The 20,525-nt window shown below is 39.1% G+C and overlaps 1 protein-coding gene across 1 annotated transcript in view; it reads right to left on the bottom strand.

The window, feature by feature from the left end:
* Positions 1–231: 231 nt before the first annotated feature.
* The window catches only part of LOC138963812 (cell death abnormality protein 1-like), an 82,013-nt gene continuing 61,719 nt past the window's right edge, over positions 232–20,525 (bottom strand). Inside the window, exons 17-18 of the mRNA XM_070335665.1 lie at positions 3,975–4,036; positions 232–3,441 (exon numbers count right to left, since the gene is read on the bottom strand). Of these exons, the coding sequence (XP_070191766.1) occupies positions 3,206–3,441; positions 3,975–4,036 (298 nt within the window). The 3' untranslated portion in view covers positions 232–3,205. The remainder of the gene's footprint in view (positions 3,442–3,974; positions 4,037–20,525) is intronic.

Raw genomic sequence — 20,525 nt, forward strand, 5'->3', positions numbered from 1 at the left:
CATACACACATATACACACTCACACATACACACTCACATATACACACACACACATATATACACACACATATACACACACGCATACACACACATATACACACACACACACATATATACACACACGCACGCACGCACACACACGTACACACACACACACGCACGCACACACCCCCTTACACGCACACACACACACACATACACACACACACACACACACACACACACACCATGCAGATATGGAAATACAGAGAGAGACGAAGAGAGTTCAACCACACAGAAGATTACAACTGCTGCAAATTGTTTAGTCGTTTTTCGTCGTGGACGCATTCTAATAATTGTTTAATAAATATGTATTTCTTCCTAAATTAAAAGTGACCCCAAGTGGTGTGCGTTAAATCATAGTCGATTGCATGTAACATAATTGTCCAACATACGCACGCACGCGCACACGCCCAGACACATTTTGTCACAGACACACATTTAGCACACGTTACCATTAGCCATGTTTTTAGTTAAAAGCAATGAAGAATGTTAAAACTAAGGTACAATATATGTTTTAGTCTGGATGTATTATATACAGGTTGTCAAAACATTATTGCGAATTTATTATTTGTCAGCGTAACCCAAGCTATTGTGGGGTAGGCCATGCACCTCTTGCTTCAAACATCAAGACATGTATGTTACAGGACAATTGTTCACACACACACACACACACACACACACACACACACACATACACACACACACACACACACACACACAGACACAGACACAGACACAGACTCACACGTACACACACAGTGCGGTTGACTACTAAGTTGCATGTCAACTCTATAAATACTTCCACGTGCCTTCAACCTAAACTTGGTCACATAAAAACACACACATGTCATAATTATGAACAATTGTGTACAAGACAATAACATAACAGGATAACTATCCGCTCTGTATCCTTGTTTGCTCTGCAGGCCTCCCTTGTTGAATCCATGATTGCTTAATATGCTTGTGTAAATTGTCTCGTAAGTTTGTTTCCCTGACGGTTTTGATGGTTGTTGCCACCCTGGGGGAAAACATGAGGTCTTTGTAGTTTCAGAAGACAAGGTCCCATTTTCTAAAGTGGCTGGACAACATGTCAAGGTGTTAGACTAACTTCACGGGGACCAAGGACCCACCACGGCCATGCAGCTGTTGAACATAGAACTCGGCTTTTCTCAGATAAATAAATCTTTATCAAATGTTAAGGTCACTGCTTCTGTGAAACTCCCAATTTCCCATCTTTGAAAAATAATCAAAAATAAAGGAGGCATTATATAGGCGTGTATATTAGTTGTGTGCATTTCTTATTATTTTTAACAATTTCCTGATGCCCTGTGTTTTATTACAGTCACTACTATCTGTAACACAGCATAGAGTTTCTCCTGTTCTGTATTTGATTGGAACTTGTCTTCAAGGGTTTGGAGGTTCAAAGGGTAATGTATAAATCGTGGAACCCATCATGCAGTATGGCACAGTGAAAACACACAGTTGCACTTTCAATTACTACACAAATCAACACTGCATGCTTCAACAAACATGCACTTCTAAAACAAAAGGAAACAAACAATTATGAATTGAATAGATACATACATAAAACGAGATCGAGAATCCTACTTTAAGTATTTGTACTGCTCCTTATTCAAACAACCCAAGAAATGGACCAATTTGAACCTTTTTTTTCAATGAAAACAACTTCAACTCCTTGGGACTTTACCAACAATGTCGGGGCAAAGACAATCCAAAACTCCCTTGAAACATTCTACAATTTGAAAACAAAAAGCATCACTATTGCAAGAACACTTTGACATCATTGAAAAAAAAAGATATAATACCTTTCTTTCGTTCCATTAAACCGTCACCGTACACGTGCTCCCTGGGTCGTGGATGACCCAGAGCTTCACACAAGTATCTGTGTCTCTAAAACTATTGGGAGTTTTTGATTGAAACTTCAAACACCATAGAACCTTCCTATTGAACATGTTTTAAAGGATCATCTTTGTAAACAAACACATACACAATGACGTCATTTGAACTACACAGTCCGAATGTTGTGGGTCATGGACGACCCATATGGAATTAAATAAGGCGTTTCCCTATTCGGATGGCGTGAGTCGTTTACGACCCATATGGAATTAAATAAGGCGTTTCCCTATTCGGATGGCGTGAGTCGTTTACGACCCATATGGAATTAAATAAGGCGTTTCTCTATTCGGATGGCGTGAGTCGTTTACGACCCATATGGAATTAAATAAGGCGTTTCCCTATTCGGATGGCGTGAGTAGTTTACGACCCATACTCTGCAAAGAGGCGGTATAACGTGTTTATCCCTATTCTGATGGCGTGGGTCGTGTACGACCCATATCATACTTTGTACGTTGAATCCTTCTTTAGAAAGTATGAGTCGTACACGACCCACATCATTCGGACTGTGTAGTCCAAAGCGTCATCCGGTGAAGGTAAACCAGTAGAATATGTATCCAAACCTTTCTTCATACAGCCTAAATCAACTCACTTCAATTTCTGTCAACTGTTCTACATTTGATACAAATGCATAACAACGTGATCGCCAAACTGGGTAAACCATGCAATCAAATCAATCCCACACATGTATAACAGCTTTAATGACTTATTGCCGGGTAAGAAAATATTGCTCTAAAATGCACAGCAATCCCTATTATTGCAAAACATAGTATCACTCTATCTGACATACAAGCGATCGGCCTTAAGCCTTGGTCGATAACGACGAAACAATAGAAGACATAGTCCACTCAGACGAACAAAAAAGCTTGTCTGCCAACAAGCCACCACACATCGTATATTGTCGGCACATTTCAAACTATGGCTTTTTGCATCATTCAAAAATAACTCAAGATCTTGTGGGGACAGATTTTCATGATGAAGGACCAACATTCTCTATGAGATAAAGGCAACAATTCACTGTCATCCAAAACACACAACCTTTATAACTACCTCTAATGACTTGAAACTGCCAGACTCTAAAATCATGCAATATTAATTTGTTTGTTTCTGTTCACAAAAGTGCTCTGACCATCAAACACTTAAGAAAATGGTTGCATGATTTGAAAATCCTTATACTTTGTACATAGGCCTTACTTATCAATCCAGCTGTCCATTTTCAGTGGAAGTCACTATTTGTGGATTGCTCGTTTTAAGAAAGTTCAATGTTGACCTTTGAGGCGTCATCAGAAGCAGGAGGCGACAGCTGCATGTAGAGAGCTCTGTCAGCGTCGTCGTTGGAGTATGGGTGAGGGCTTTCGTAGTTGTTCTCTTGCACGTGCAGCTTTTCTGCGTCATCCTTGTCGATTATCTCGTAGACTGTTGTATCCGCGTCTGAGATGGGGGAAGCTGAAGAAGGGCGGTCTCGGTCCTGAGTGCTTTCAGGTTCTGAAAATATGGAATAGCTTACGTGGTCACTGTACACGTCCTAAACCTTTACTGGTCAACAAGTAACTTATTCATATGCTACCATTCTTAGTATACACTTTCTGCTTACAATGTTCGATGATTACGACTCATCAGTTCGAGCCTTCCAAAAAACGTGTTACCCTATTTGCATGCTGGTTAGTAAAACACTTAATTTGTAACTCCATTTATCATATGCCGAATGCGTTTTATAAACTCTGTCTCATACAGACATTTTCTGCATAAGTTTAGAAAAGGCTTTCAATGTAACAAACATGCATTTTGCATACAGAAACAAACAGTGTAATTGAAATGAGTATTCCTAGATACACATCCGCAACCAGGGTTTAATTTGATATCAGATTTCAGGTATAGAGACAATAGGGGGTATACAGAAGCAATCAAGATTTACTTTGTTGCAGGACATGTCAACACAAGGCATAATGACACTTTATTTAATTGGAACAAGAATTGCGAAGAAAGCTGGTCTCCAAAAGACAGTAACAACAACTCACCCACAGGAGGGGCCACGCGTTGCTGATTCTCTTCAATGTCTTCCCTTGATCGACGACACCAACTGAAACCAGAATAAAATAATTATATTGTGCGATAAGTTAAAAAGCAACAATAGGTAGCTTTGAATTGATCATCAATCTGAAATAATTATAAACAAAAAATGATCTGTCATGAGCAGTTATTAACTCTTTTTGGCAAAACGTATACATCTGAGAACAAAAAAATGCCTCGTAGTAGAGAGAGAGAGAGAGAGAGAGAGAGAGAGAGAGAGAGAGAGAGAGAGAGAGAGAGAGAGAGAGAGAAAGTTAGAGAGAGAATGAGAGAGAGAAAGAGAGAGAGCGAGAGAGAGAGAGCGAGAGCGAGAAAGAGAGAAAGAGAGAGAGAGAGAAAGAGAGAGAGAGAGAGAGAGAGAGAGAGAGAGAGAGAGAGAAATCCTTACATCGCATCGTGTTGGTGTGTCTGTGTGTGTGTGTGTGTGTATATATAATTATATGTGTGTGTGTGTGCGTGTCTGTGTGTGTGTGTGCGTGTGTGTGTGTGTGTGTGTGTGTGTGTGTGTGTGTGTGTGTGTGTGTGTGTGTGTGTGTGTGTGCGTTCTCACCACATAATCGCAACGACCCCAATGGTTATCAGCAATGCAGCAGCGAGGGAACCCACCACAGGCACAACCCAGCTCTCCTGTTTCACTGTTCCAAAGGACGCATAATTATGCTATGATACAAGTTGCTTGCAAACACAATATTATTGTTGTTTTATTTTGACTTCTTGCACAAATGTGTATAATGTTGTTGTGTTAGTAAGATAAACGAAAATACCACGATATACTTAACAGTGTATTTCTAAACCAGCTTACCTTGCACTTGCAAGCAGAGTGGTTCTGCAAACCCTGACACGCACCCCGCCAGACAGTGTCCATCCTGATGATGACACGTGGTGTTGACCTGACAATATCCACACGCTCTGCTGCAACCTTCTCCGTAAAACCCAGGTTGGCATTCTGAAAGAGCAATCTCTGTAGGTTATAAACATTCTAGGAGAAACAATATCACCTCCGCCCATCCATGGTATCGCGTGGTATCTTGTTGAGACTGGGGAGCGTATTCAAGACTGTCCGACAACTTGGCCTCCTCCGTATTAGCGCGATTGGGTCTATGGTCACGGCGTGAGTATCGAACACTTCTTTTTACATTTAGTCAAGTTTTTGACTAAATGTTTTAACATAGAGGGGGAATCGAGACGAGGGTCGTGGTGTATGTGTGTGTGTGTGTCTGTGTGTGTGTGTGTGTGTGTGTGAGTGTGTGTGTGTGTGTGTGCGTGTGTGTGTGTAGAGCGATTCAGACTAAACTACTGGACCGATCTTTATGAAATTTTACATGAGAGTTCCTGGGTATGAAATCCCCAGACGTTTTTTTCATTTTTTCAATAAATGTCTTTTATGACTTCATATCCGGCTTTTTGTAAATGTTAAGGCGGCACTGTTACACCCTCATTTTTCAATCAAATTGATTGAAATTTTGGCCAAGCAATCTTCGACAAACGCCGGACTTCGGTATTGCATTTCAGCATGGAGGCTTAAAAATTGATTAATGACTTTGGTCATTAAAAATCTGAAAATTGTAATTAAAATTATTTTTTTATAAAACGATCCAAAATTACTTTTATTTTATTCTTCATAATGTTCTGATTCCAAAAACATATAAATATGTTATATTCGGATTAAAACCAAGCTCTGAAAATTAAAAATATAAAAATTATGATTAAAATAAAATTTCCGAAATCGTTTTGAAAACAATTTCATCTTATTTCTTGTCGGTTCCTGATTCCAAAATCATATAGATATGATATGTTTGGATTAAAAACACGCTCAGAAAGTTAAAACGAAGAGAGGTACAGTAAAGCGTGCTATGCAGCACAGCGCAACCGCTACCGCGCTGAACAGGCTCGTCACTTTCACTGCCTTTTGCACTAGCGGCGGACTACGGTCATTGTGATAAAATGCAGTGCGTTCAGTTTCATTCTGTGAGTTCCACAGCTTGACGAAATGTAGTAATTTCGCCTTACGCGACTTGTTTCTCTGTTGGCGTTGCAGCTTTGAAACAATCGCTTGTTTGCCTCAGTCCCTGTAGGTATATATTTTGCTTCTACGCTCGTTTTGTTCATGTTGATGACGGTTTCGTGAGACAAGTCAGCGAATCTATCGTGTGGAAGACATTTCGGTAGAAAATACCCAACCCAACAGGATGAATTGATGCGTTTGCAGTTTGCTGAAGAAATGAACTGTATGAGGCTGCATGTTGAAACGGGCCATACAGCAAAACATTTTACTGCAGTAAAATTGAAATCAAGAATGCTGCAGTAAAACGGTGCTGTTGTTTTACTGCAGAAAACCTGTTTACACTTTTTCTGCAGAATTGTGTACTGGCTCATTATAATGTTATCCAGAGCACGCGAGCCCCCCTCTGTCGAGAGATGGACTCATCCAGAATTACCAATAGTTACAAACTATTATACTATCCCAGGGGGCGACGAATACAAACGCTACTTTACAAGGTCGTTCGTTTTTCTCCAGAAAAACTGTGACAGACTATTCTGCAGTAAAACAACATCACCGTTTTACTGCAGCATTCTTAATTTTAATTTTACTGCAGTAAAACCCGTTGCTTCGGCGAAAGATGACATTATGCAGAAATGCTGCAGAAAAGACAGTTTTTCTCCAGCATTTCGGTTTTTCTCCAGAATAACTGAATAATGTCATAATCTGCCAAGAGCCAGTGCAAAATGCTGCAGAAAAAGTGTAAACAGGTTTTCTGCAGTAAAACAACAGCACCATTTTACTGCAGCATTCTTGATTTCAATTTTACTGCAGTAAAATGTTTTGCTCCAGAAAAACCCGTTGCTTCGGCGAAAGATGACATTATGCAGAAATGCTGCAGAAAAGACAGTTTTTCTCCAGCATTTCTGTTTTTCTGCAGAATAACTGAATAATGCCAAAATGCTGAAGAAAAAGTGTAAACAGTTTTTCTCCAGTAAAACAACATCTCCGTTTTACTGCAGCATTCTTGATTTCAATTTTACTGCAGTAAAACTGTTTTACTGCAGAAAAAAGCGTTGCTCTCGCGACAGATGACATTATGCAGAAATGCTGCAGAAGAGAACGGTTTTTCTCCAGCATTTCTGTTTTTCTGCAGAATAACTGAATAAAGTCATCATCCGCCAAGGATACAATACAATGCGAAGTGTTCTATAATGTATGTATTGTTGTATAATTTTGTTATTCTTCTTTCTTCGAAGTACCATAGATCAATTCTTGGCCATATTTTCGAGCTGCGCATTGTTATATTATGGGAAAAACACGTTTGAACGCAAATTTGCAAAGAAATTTTGATCATTTGCTCCGGAACTGCAACGTAGATTTGCCAAAACAAAAAAATCTGGCTCAATATGCGGAACATGCTGGTAGTGTCATATGTTTTAAATGGGTTTGGAAGAACTGCTCATAGTTTACATAGCACTCCGGCCCTGTTCTTTTTTTAGTCACACCCAAAACCGTTATTTGTCTTGGGCGACGCAGCTGTTCTAAATCCACAAACGTCTCCATATCCAGGCAAGTGAAGTTTGCGTGCGATGACTCACCTTCACAGTTGCCGTCATCACGCTGACAGGCAGGACCAGCACAGTGGGTAGAACAGGTCTGATGGCACAACTCAGGACCCCAAAATCCTTTCTTGCAGTCTGAGAAGACAAAAGAACATTGTGAGAGCCTTACACCTTTCGAGAATCTTCGGAATACAAAGCATTATTCTGTTACTGCTATTCGGGACTGTGGCACCATGTGCAGGTTTTGCAGAGTACACGGCCAGATAGGCAGATGTCAAACACTAAAACATGTCAACGTTATACATGCAAACAGAAACGAGGGGACAAAGCTGAAGTTGATAACTACTGGTGGGCATTACAATACACAATACAGCATGGGGTACCTTATTGTATCGAATACACACATCTAGTCCTAGCTAGGTAGACATTGTACCTTTAACGACATATTCACCTGGTCCCATGAGGCTTAGCTTATTACATTATTGGCTGCTTTCATCCTCTAAAAAAATAAGTTGCCATTGTCCACTATTGTCTTGTTCATGTTTGTGTGTATTTTTGCTTTCCAGGCACTTTGTGTTTAGGGGTTTTGTTCTTGCTCGTGTGCACACAAGGGTGTTAAGACGCCGAGGTTAGTTTGTGCAAGCATTTACTGGGGAAATACAATTCCTCGCAGAACATGTGGGTCAAATCTGTTGCGGTTCTGAACCAGACCTGCTACCACCCTGTCATGATGACACGTACACCAGTACATAAGGTTGACACAGTTATGTCGCTTTGGTAGCAAATGCAAAAGCTAACAGCGAATACATACTGGAACAACAACAACAACAACAACGACAACAACAACAACAACAAAACACCAGTTAGTCATTGCTAACTCTGAGACGAGGCTTTTACTTACGTGTGCAGAAACCACTTGTCATGTTACACCCTTCATCGCAGTTCTTGTCACAAGGAGACGAACAATCCAGTCCATAAAATCCATCTTTGCAAACTGAAAATATGTGCATGGATTGGACATCTTTATTTCAACAGCTTACAAATAGACTCAAAACGCATAGCTCAGCAGCCGAATTAAAGCTGTATGCATATTCATCAGGACAGCAGAACAGAGCCACAACAGTGGCTGAGTTGGGTTGCAGTTTTGCATGTTTTGGCAAGTAACAAGAACAATATCCTTGTATAATTGCATACAACGTTATGTACCATGGCCTCCCTCCTGTGTCTCTGAACATCTACTATACGTTTATATTTGTTTTGTATTTTAAGAAAACAATTAACATAACATAGATTAAATACATATTATACTACATACATGCTTTCAGTCGACCTTTTATATTTCACAGTGCCCATACATGTGCCATCGACTGAATGTGCATGGGAATACCACGATATTCAGAACTAATTGTGCGAACGTCACTCAGTGGTTTCTATGCAAGTCTTGGCTTGCTAAAAGTGTCATAACTGTGGTGCATCACTGTGTAAAATAATTATGACTTCTGTCGATCGCGGTGTCCTTGTCTGGGGACCTAAACGTGTACTTTACTTTGTTTCCTATTCACATAATCATTTTCTTGTCTCCTTTGATCAACATGACGAACTGTGTGTATGGGTGTGTTCGTGCTCGTTGGTGCCGGCTCTATGAACTGAAACAGAACAGCAATTAGCAAAGAACAAGAAAACAATCTGGCCCGCGTCCGACCTGCACTGCCAACATTTCAAGGATACATAATGTATGCCAAATATGTCATACAAGATACAAGATACAAGAAATTGTATTGTCCTCATCAATACAAGGAAATGTGGCATGTGTGTGGCAAGACATAATACACTGATACATAGACATTTACAAAGCAACAACTGAAGTTCAATATCAGCACACCCTGACGCACACATACCCACTACTTCAGACACACATAACAGGCTACATGTGCCCCTCGGACGTACGCAACCCACAATTCACCCAGCCATACAACTCCACATGCACTTACTCATTCATGCAGCACTCTAGCGCCCGGCCATGCACAACTCACACACTGGAACCCTCGTACGGCTACATATGACACCCGCACAAACATTACAGCCTCAAACATCGTACTAGATCTACAACTAACAAGCATACATCCACTATCAAACACCGAATACATCTTCACACATTACATCATAACATATTGCATTATAACACACGCACAAACATTACAACATCAAACATCGTACTATAATCTACAACTAACAAACAATCATACACTATCAAACACCAAATATATCATCGTACATTAAATTACGTCATACCCCCCACCCCACCATACATTCACAATCGACACAGAATACATCATCATACATATATATATACATTACATCATAACCCCCATACATACGCAATCAACACATAGTACATCATCATACATTACATTACATCATAACCCCCCCCCCCCCCCCATCATACAAAGTAAACAGACGTCAACATTTCACTTACCCCCCCCCCCCCCCCCCCGCCAATCACACGTCCTCTACTCTACCATCGCTCACACCTACTACACATCACCCATAGTCCTCCAAGTCACAGTTCACAGCACTCATTGTCCTTCCGCAGTCACAGTTCACATCACCCATAGTCCTCACATCACAGTTCACATCACCCATAGTCCTCACAGTCAAATTTCACAGCACTCAAGTCTATCTAGCATACTGTCACATTCACAGGGACTGGTTGTAGAGTCGTACAGCCATCGGGAGGAACGAGTCCCTCATACGCGTGCTCTTAATCATACATCATCGAATATTATAAGATGTTTGATGGGTTGTTGACAGACCAGCTTTTTTGTCGTCCGAGGGGGAGCATATCGTCTTTTGTTTCATATTTATTGACCAAGGCCGAAGGCCGCGGTCAATAAATATGAAACAAAAGTCGATATGCCCTCCGAGGACCGACAAAAAAAGCTTGTCTGACAACAACCCATCAAACATCGTTTTTGTCATCATTTTGGTAGCGCGAAAATAATTGCATCATCAACAGAGGGAGCCATGAGTTGAAACGCGAGTTTGGTTTTGAAAATACCGTTTTTGGGGCCCCACCACGCTGTTGCAATCACTGAAGGTAGGCGCGAGAAGGCGCTACAAGTACAAGTGAAAGCGAGTCAAGGAGATCTGTGTATTAATTTGATGACATGTTGAGACAAGTATGTCAGGGTTGAGGAAGAAAAGTTCTGTAGGTTCCGACTAACTGAATGGTGTGTGAATCCAGCAGAACGCGTCTTCGACTTTGGGCCGACAGCGGCGTTTCATTGCAAAGAATGACCTACATTTTGCATTTGCTTGCGATGGGATTGCCCCGCTGTTTCTAAGAGTTGCTTGTTTGCGGCACTGTCTCGGTTCGTGACATCTCTTAGCAGATATGTGGATTAAACGTGCGACGAATCGAGAGCAAGGAATATCAGAAAGCAAAGATTGAGTCGCTTTTCTCTTGTTTTCCCTCTTACCTGTGAGCCGATGAACCCCCGAGCGTTTCTATTGGGTTTGGTTTTTAATATCCATGTAACCTGCTTTCTGTAACTATGGTAACTGGGCATTTATTCCCCGGGGAACATGACATTTATTTCCCAGATGCTTGTGAATGAAAACTCGTGAAAATGATGACAAAAGAGTCATGTTGACAGTCTGGTTTGTGCATGTTCCAAGCACGTCTAGCTGATATGTGGTGCAGTAAAACATACAGACGATGAACTGAGCAGATAATAAAGTAACCACTAGGTATGCCTTCATATCAGTGTAAAAGACTGTTAACAGACAGTGACGCCGCCATTACGCACCAACTTGGCATAGATCAACAGGCGTGCCTTAAGCATAAGGTGTGTGATGATGCCGAGCCTTCCGTGGCTCAACTCAACTGCTTGTGTAAACAAGATAAAGTGATACCAATTTTGACTTTGTGGGTAAAACATTTATGACAACTGGAACATTTGTATCTCTTTACCCTTTCTTCCTAGAGCTAAGCCTTTGACACACACCATCTGTCAGAATGTCTAAAACATGTCGGCAAACGTTCAAATCATTCTGATGAAAAGACATGAAATGATCTTCACATCCGTGAATTAACATGTTACCACTTTACTTAATTTTGTCATGTAGTAATCTAAAAGCAATTTGTTGAGGGACCATACTATCATTCTAAATACATTGAAGCAAATGCACACCAAACTTTAACACAAGCAGTTCTGTTTCATGAATGTTGTGGACAAATGACTTGAAGATAAAAACGGTGTAGCTCCTACCCTAAAGTGCAACTTACCAAATATTTGAAATTCACACAGGTTCAACATTTGTTAACCTTTGTCAGTGTGAGGCGCACCACCTGCCCGTACATCACTGAAGAACACGTCACCGAGTTGCTCCTGGTGGTTGCTGACGTCACGTTGACACAGGTCTTGTTGTCCACCGTGATCATGAACGGGTACAGACGGTCGAAAACTGTTCAGCATCAAATTGATATAAATGAAAAGGACATTTTCAGCCAAAAGAAAACGTGTTCCATTTCTTTTCTCTATTCATACTATCCTTAAAACAAAAGGCATGCTGAACGGAGTAGGTGTCATTCTTCTCAGAGGCTATTACAGGCGTTTTAAAAGCCGTTTTAGCAATTAATAAGACCAAAAAACACGGTACATTTCAGAAACACATCACCGCATTTACTTACACCGTTGGGTGATTTGCGCTGACTCATGTAGAACAATACTTTCGGACTTTTAGATCATTTGAAACATTAGTAACGCTGTTATGCGACAAGCCAGACAGAGTTTTAAGAATACAGATGCACGTACGTACCCTATGCAATTAAAAAACCACACACACACACGCTCAATTACCTTATTTTGATTATAGCCTGCTTTGCGCTAGAATTTAAACACGTATCTACCAGCTTATCCATACATACGTACAATCACAAGTAAAACCAATTGTTGTTAACATGAGAGAACAGAGTCAACCGATCTGTTCAAGCATACCTGTACCCATATACAAACTATGTAGCTATACTACGATACGTACAAATGGCGCTAGATGTTTCTTTGCGTGCCCAGACAGTGATGTTGTGGACAGGGTAGATCCTGCCCAGGTCCACCTGCCACCAGTGGTACACGTTGGTTGGGATACCGACCCCGTCAGGCGTCATGTTCGTGTGGCTACAGGTGTTCGCTGCGAGGATTCCTGTTGTGTTGTTGTTAGCAGCGTTACTGGCCGCTCCGACGTTTGAGTAAGTGCTGATCTGACGGTAGGTCTTGTTGATCGCCACGTTCACTGTGCGTCGTACAACATCATTTACGTGCTGAGTATTGCTAAGATTAACAACAACAAGACGGGTTTTCCCGCCACCTCCGACGTCGGCAAGTTAAGACTAAATGTTTTAACATTGACTGGGAATCAATGAGGGTGTGGTGAGTGTGTGTGTGCGTGTGTGTGTGTGTGTGTGTGTGTGTGTGTCTGTGTTTGAGTGTGTGTGTGAGTGTGTGTGTGTGTGTGTGCGTGTGCGTGTGTGTGTGTGTGTGTGTGTGTGTGTAGAGCGATTCAGAGAAACTACTGGGCCGATCTTCATCACACTTTACATGAGAGTTCCTGAGTATGATATCGCCAGCCATTTTTGTTCCTGTTTTTGATAAATGTCTTGATGGCATCATATCCGGTTTTTTGTGAAAGTTGAGGCGGCACTATTACGCAAATTGGTTGACATTTTGGTGAAGTAATCTTCGACAAAGCCCGGACTTCGGTTTTGCATTTCAACTTGGAGGCTCACACATTGATTAATGAGTTTGCTCAGATTCTTCATCGTATTCTTCATCAAATTCTGAATCCAAACATATATACATGTCATGTCAACTCTTAAAATGTGATCACAATTAACGAAAATAGGTTAATTAGTACTACGATTATGTGTTAAGAAATCGATCAAAAAAGATGTAATCTTATTCTTTATCATTTCCTGATTCCAAAAAAACATATAGATATAATAGGTTCTATTAGAAAAAAGCTCAGAAAGTTAACAAGAATACAGAAAAGCGCGCTTTCCTGCTTACCGCAATACGCTATTCTGGCTTGTCACTTTCACTTTGTGTTGCACGGGAAGAGTGAGCGTTTTTCTTGTGCCGCGGGGATTGACGAATCTGTTTTGTCTTGGTGAAAAAATGTGCAGTGCGTTCAGTTTATTCTACGGGTTCGACCGATTGACTAAATGTTGTAAATTTGCCTTACGCGACTTGTTTGCTCATGACACAAGCCTTACATTAAAATATGAAAATGGTATTCAGAGGGCAATACAAATTATAGTAGAAGAATATGCGAAGTTTTCTGGCCTCAAGTTAGATAAACACAAATCAGAAGTCACGTGGCTAGGTAGACGAAAAGGAGAACATGGACAAGTGAGCAACATACCTATGAAGTCTGGAATGTATACAATTTTAGGAATATATTTTTCTGCTGAAAAAGAAGCCTCTCTGATTGAAGAAAATTGGAAAGGTAAAATTGAGAATGTTGAAAGAATAATACGAACAAATGGCAAGGACGAAACTCAACATTGTACGAACAAATTCATTTTGGCAAACACTATGCTCCTGTTCCAGTTCTCACATGCACTGCAAGTTCTGTCATTCCAGGAAAATGTGCTTCGCCAAATTAACACGAATATGTATACATTTCTCTGGAAACATAACTATATGATAATAAAAGAGCCTTTGAAAAGATAAAAAGAGGGGTCCTCAGCCTTCCACCGGAAGAAGGATGGATAAACATTGAGCACCAACAAAATATGTTCTTAACAAAATGGGCATTAACATTTTTATTACAGGAAAAGGGCAAACACTGGGTTAAAATAGCAGACACACTAATGGACCCCTTCCAAGGTCAGCATTAGACTTTTAATATATCGGTCAAGGTAAATGAAATAAAACACCTCGATAGAACAAATCTGTCTTTTGAAGAGATGTTATACAAACGCTGGGGCAGATTAATCAAAACAAACCTCCCAACATCATACCAACAGAAGGCCTCCTCACAACATCATACCAACAGAAGGCCTGTGAAACAAACCTCCCAACATCATACCAACAGAAGGCCTGTGAAACAAACCTCCCAACATCATACCAACAGAAGGCCTGTGAAACAAACCGCCCAACATCATACCAACAGAAGGCCTGTGAAACAAACCTCCCAACATCATACCAACAGAAGGCCTGTGAAACAAACCTTCCAACATCATACCAACAGAAGGCCTGTGAAATAAACCTCCCAACATCATACCAACAGAAGGCCTGTGAAACAATAACTTAGTAAGGTATAAAGGTAACGCACTATTTTTTCCAATGTGGAGAAAAGCTGGAATTGTGCACATGCAAGACCTCTGCGTCAATAATCTACTGTTAACTTGTCAAGAAGTACAACAGACAGTGGGACCTTACCCCGGACTCCAGTTAGATTACAACGCTATAATCCACACAATCCCCAATAGCTGGACAAATACCCCTTCGGTAGAACCAATAACTACAGATATTTACGTTGATGAAGATCAAATAGGTAACGGCAAAATCAGACTAATTGTTGCAGAGAAACAAAATCATGAAATACTGCCAGAGAATGCACAACATAGAGCACGCTGCGCCTTCGGCATTTTTAATTCATTCACACAATATATCCAACCAATATATTCCTAAACAAAATGAAATAACAGACTCGCGAAAATGCCACTGGTCAGAGGAACAGAATCAGAGAGAGAGAGAGAGAGAGAGAGAGAGAGAGAGAGAGAGAGGAGAGAGAGAGAAAGAGAGAGAGAGAGGAGAGAGAGAAAGAGAGAGAGAGGAGAGAGAGAGAGAGGAGAGAGAGAAAGAGAGAGAGAGAGAGAGGAGAGAGAGAGAGAGAGAGAGAGAGGAAAGAGAGAGAACGAACGAACGAACGAACGAACTTTATTACTCCAGGATGGAGATTTTAGGCTCACGCCTAGTCTTACAATCTGTCCCTGCTAAACTAAGACATAAAAATAGAGACAATAAAAGGACAATCGTCAATCGCAATCATACAGTATTACAAACTACAACATTACCTATACGAATACATAATGCTTAATAGAACATTGAAATGTACATGTATGTCAATATAAATACAAAGGAAAAGAAAAGTCGACTCGCACACACACGCGCGCCGCATGCCTGCAATCACGTTTGCACATACTCCAACACACACACTCACACACACACACCGTCATACACACACACACAAACACATACACACACATACACACACACACACACACACCACACATACACACACACACACACTCAATCACACACACACACACACACTCACACACACATGATGGCATCCTACTACATTTCGGACTGAACGATATCAAAACAGAGAACGCTCAAACAGTAGCTGTCAAAATGAAGAAGTGTGTGTCAAAGATAAAAGCAAAATTCCCCAAAACAAAAGTCGTCATCAGCAAGGTCCTCCAAACAAAAGACGACACGCTGAACTCGAAAAAGGAGGTTTTCAATGCCATCTGCTTCGACGAGTTGAGAGATGTAAAAGATGTCTCATTCATTGACCACGAGTTCATCGCATTGAAACACAGAGATGGGATACATCCGAATCAGAGAGGAGCAGCCACACTGGCACACAACATCGGACAACATCTCGAAACCCTCTTCTGGACAAAACAAAAAGACAAAACGAACTCAAGAAAATCAGCTAGACGTCCACCCAGAGGACCATTCAACGGATCCGACAGAAGACCTCTAGGAAGACTCGTCAGTGAACATCCCAGAGAACTATTCCACGCATCGCCAAGAGGACCCTTCAAAGGAACTTTCCGTGAATTTCCCCCCAGAGGGCCCTTCAATCAACCACCTAGGGGACCTCTCAAAGGATCCCCCAGCAGACCTCCAAAAGGACAAGGACCCTTCAGAGGTCCGCCCAGAGGACCATTCGTTCCCTTCAGAAGACCCTTCAACGGACCTCCCAGACCACCTAGAGGTCTCTTCAGTCCACCTCCAAGAGGACCTTTCTTTGGACCTCATGAAGGACCTATCAGAGGACACCCCGGAAGACCCTTTGCTCCATTCTATGACGAAAATTTCGTCAATTTCAGATACCCGTGATCATGTGCCATAGTTCTTTGATATTTCATTGAATACGTGTATTAACATTAATAACAGAACTCTTAAAACATCATTAAAGATTGTTTATTCATTTTTATGTTTGAAAATCGAATTTCTTCTATAAACATATTGTCCTGGAACCTTAAAGGATTTAAACAAAAGATCGATGGAGACACAATAAACAAACTCAAAGACCAAGAAGTGATAGATTTTTTAGACAAATATGACATTGTTTTACTGGAGGAAACTCATATGGATAAAAAAGACGAAGAGGACATTTTTCTTCCTGGTTTTTCAAAACCACATAACTTTCCACGTCCAAAAAGGAAACAAGCAATCAGCTCATCAGGAGGAATAAGTCTATTCATCAAGGAAAATTTAGGACTCAAAACAAAACTTTTACCAAGAAGCTCAAGTGACATTGTCTGGATGCAAATATGCACACAAAGTAACAAACAATCAGAACCAGATATATTCCTTGGATGTGTATATATACCCCCCGAACACTCTTCTTTTGGAAAAGATTTTACTGACAAACTTTGGGATAACCTAGAAACTGATTTAGAAGAACTATCTGCTCAAGGATCAATTCTCCTCATGGGAGATTTTAATGCAAGGACGGGAGAACTAATAGATTACGTTGAATTTGATGATGATAATTTAAGATATTCTTTACCTTCTAATTATGTAACTGACAGTCTACACCGTAGATTGTCCATGGACAAAACGGTGCATAAATATGGTAGAAAACTGGTTAATATTTCTCTTAACAATAATTTGTTCATTTTAAACGGAAGATCACTTGGAGATATCTATGGAAAATTTACTTGTTATACACCTCAAGGACCCAGCGTAGTCGATTATTTTCTGTGCTCTCAAGAATTATTCAAAGATGTTATGCATATGAAAGTCAAGGACTTGCAAATATTTTCAGACCATTGTCCACTAGAATTAAAAATCCGGCTTCCATACTCATATAGAAACCCAAAAGAAAATTTCAAATCAAAAGATTTTCGGAAAAAAAACAATGAGAAAGAAAATATTGAAGAATTATATTTGTGGAATGATAATTCAAATGACAAACTACAACATACACTAAATCTCCCAAATTTTAAAGACAAACTATCTGAAATTTTGAAACGAGCACAACACATGAAACAAGACCAGTTTACAGCAAACAACACTGGCATTAACCACTTAACTGACGAGTTAACATTGTTTTTTCAAGAAATTGCACAACAAAGTTTATGTAAGAAAATAAGAAAACAAAATAAAACCAGAAGAAAGAAAAACAATAAAAAATGGTTTGACAAGGAATGTTATTTACAAAGAAAAGAGTTGAAATCATTGTTAAATGCGCTAAACAGACATCCTTTTAATAAAACTTTATGTCAAAAATATTACTCAATGAGGAAAAAGTATAACTCAACAATAAAGAAAGCCAAAGGAATTTTTAAAAACAATTTGGTATCTAAATTAAATGACGAATTTAATAAAGACCCAAGTACAATGTGGAAAACGTTAAAAGAATTAAAATCAATGGGCGAACCTATCAAATCAAATAACCATAATATAAACCCATTGAAATGGATCAACCATTTGGAAAAGTTGATAGGTATGGAAACTAAAGTTACAGAAGAGAGAAAACAGATTATCTCAAATGAAAAACAACAAATACAAAAATCAGAGTATAATTCGTATCTAGATCGACCTATCACAAAAAAAGAAATTATGAAAGAATGTAGATCTTTAAAAAACAAAAAGTCACCAGGAAATGATAATATTACAAATGAAATTATAAAAGCAAGTATTGGTAGCACCATAGAAATAATAACAACTTTATTTAATCTAATTCTAGATACAGGACATTATCCAGTTGAATGGAAAAATGGTTTAAGTATTGCTATATATAAAAATGGCGATCCATTGAACCCGGGTAACTATAGAGGAATAACACTGACTAGTAACTTAGGAAAATTATTTTGTAAAATTATCAATTCAAGAATAACGAATTATTTAGAAGATAATGAATTATTGATCAAAGAACAAGCAGGATTCAGAAAAGGGTTAAGAACAGATGATCAGATTTTTATACTTAAAAAAATAGTTGATGACATCATAAAAACAAAAAATGGGAGATTATATGCTTGTTTTGTAGATTTTTAAAAGGCATTTGATAATGTGTGGCACGATGCCCTACTACTCAAATTAAATAAAATTGGCATAAAAGGTCGATGCTTCAATGTAATAAAAAACATGTATACAAACTCAACAATTTGTACAAAAATGAAAAATGGACTATCACCAAGTATAACAGTAAAAAAAGGAGTTCAACAGGGTAACACATTAAGCCCCACTCTCTTTAATATTTTTATAAATGACATTACTGAAAATCTTCCTGATTTTGATTCCCCACCCATAGGAAAACAATCAAAAAATAAAATATCGTGTCTTCTATACGCTGATGATCTCGTATTATTGTCCAAAACAAAAGGAGGATTGCAAACTAAACTAGATCATCTAAATAATTATTGTGAAAAATGGGGTTTAAAAATTAATACAGACAAAACCAAAGTATTAGTTTTTTGTCGCACAAACACAAACGTAAAGACCCTGTTTAAATGTGGATTGACTTTCATTACAATTGCAGATCAGTATAAATATTTAGGAATAGTATTTAATCAAAATGGTTCTTTACAAAAAGCTCAAGAACACCAATGTAAACAAGCCAATAAAGCAAGCCATTTGCTTAGGAGAATGTTTAGAAAAGAAAATGTTCAAATTGATACTGCTTTACATTTATTTGATTCTTTAGTGAATCCAATCTTGACATATGGATCAAGTATTTGGTTCCCATACAATTATTCCAACAAATCAATCGATAACATCGAGAAGTTTTTTGAATCATGTTTTTCAAGAAATTCTACGATTGAAGACATCCATATAAAATTTTGTCGTTGTCTGCTAGGTGTACACAGAAAAACCATGTGTATACCAGTGCTGGCAGAATTAGGTAGATTCCCATTAGCACTAAGAATGTTAACACAAACCATTTCCTATTGGACTCATATTTTACAATCTAAACGAGATTCATTGGTTCATCAAGTATATGATGACATGTTTAATAACCCTAAAGAAGATTCTTGGCTCACATTCATTAAAAGTTCACTTTCAAGACTTGGCTTTAATCATGTTTGGAAAAATCAATCTACTTTTGATACGAGAAAGTTACAATTTGCCATACAAATGAAATTACAAAGTGAATACATACGTTTTTGGAATAAAGCTAAATCAAAAGGAAGTGCAAGATTAAGATTCTATTCAAATATATGTGATACATATGAAATTCAGTCATATCTGACAATGATAGAAAATCGAAATCACAGGACAGCTTTAAGTCGATTAAGAACCAGTAGTCACAATCTAAAAATAGAAACTGGAAGACATCATAACATCCAAAGAGAAAATCGTTTGTGTATGATATGTAACATTGTTGAAGATGAATATCATCTTCTGGATGAATGCGTAAAATTCCATGAAAGTAGAGAAAAGTTTAAAAAAGACGTGACTAATATTGATGTAGATTATCTTAATTATAAACCAAGTGAAATATTTATGGACAAAGATGTTCAAATATGTCTCGGAAGGTTTGTCGCAGAATGCTTTAGAATTCATAGCAATGTGTCAATAACCTTTTTGGTTTGAGGACAATAAACATTTGTTCTTGTTCTTGTTCTTGTTCACACACACACCACACATACACACACACACACTCAATCACACACACACACACACACACACACACACACACACACA

Source organism: Littorina saxatilis, linkage group LG4 (genome assembly GCF_037325665.1).
Source record: "Littorina saxatilis isolate snail1 linkage group LG4, US_GU_Lsax_2.0, whole genome shotgun sequence".
Classification (NCBI taxonomy): domain Eukaryota; kingdom Metazoa; phylum Mollusca; class Gastropoda; order Littorinimorpha; family Littorinidae; genus Littorina; species Littorina saxatilis.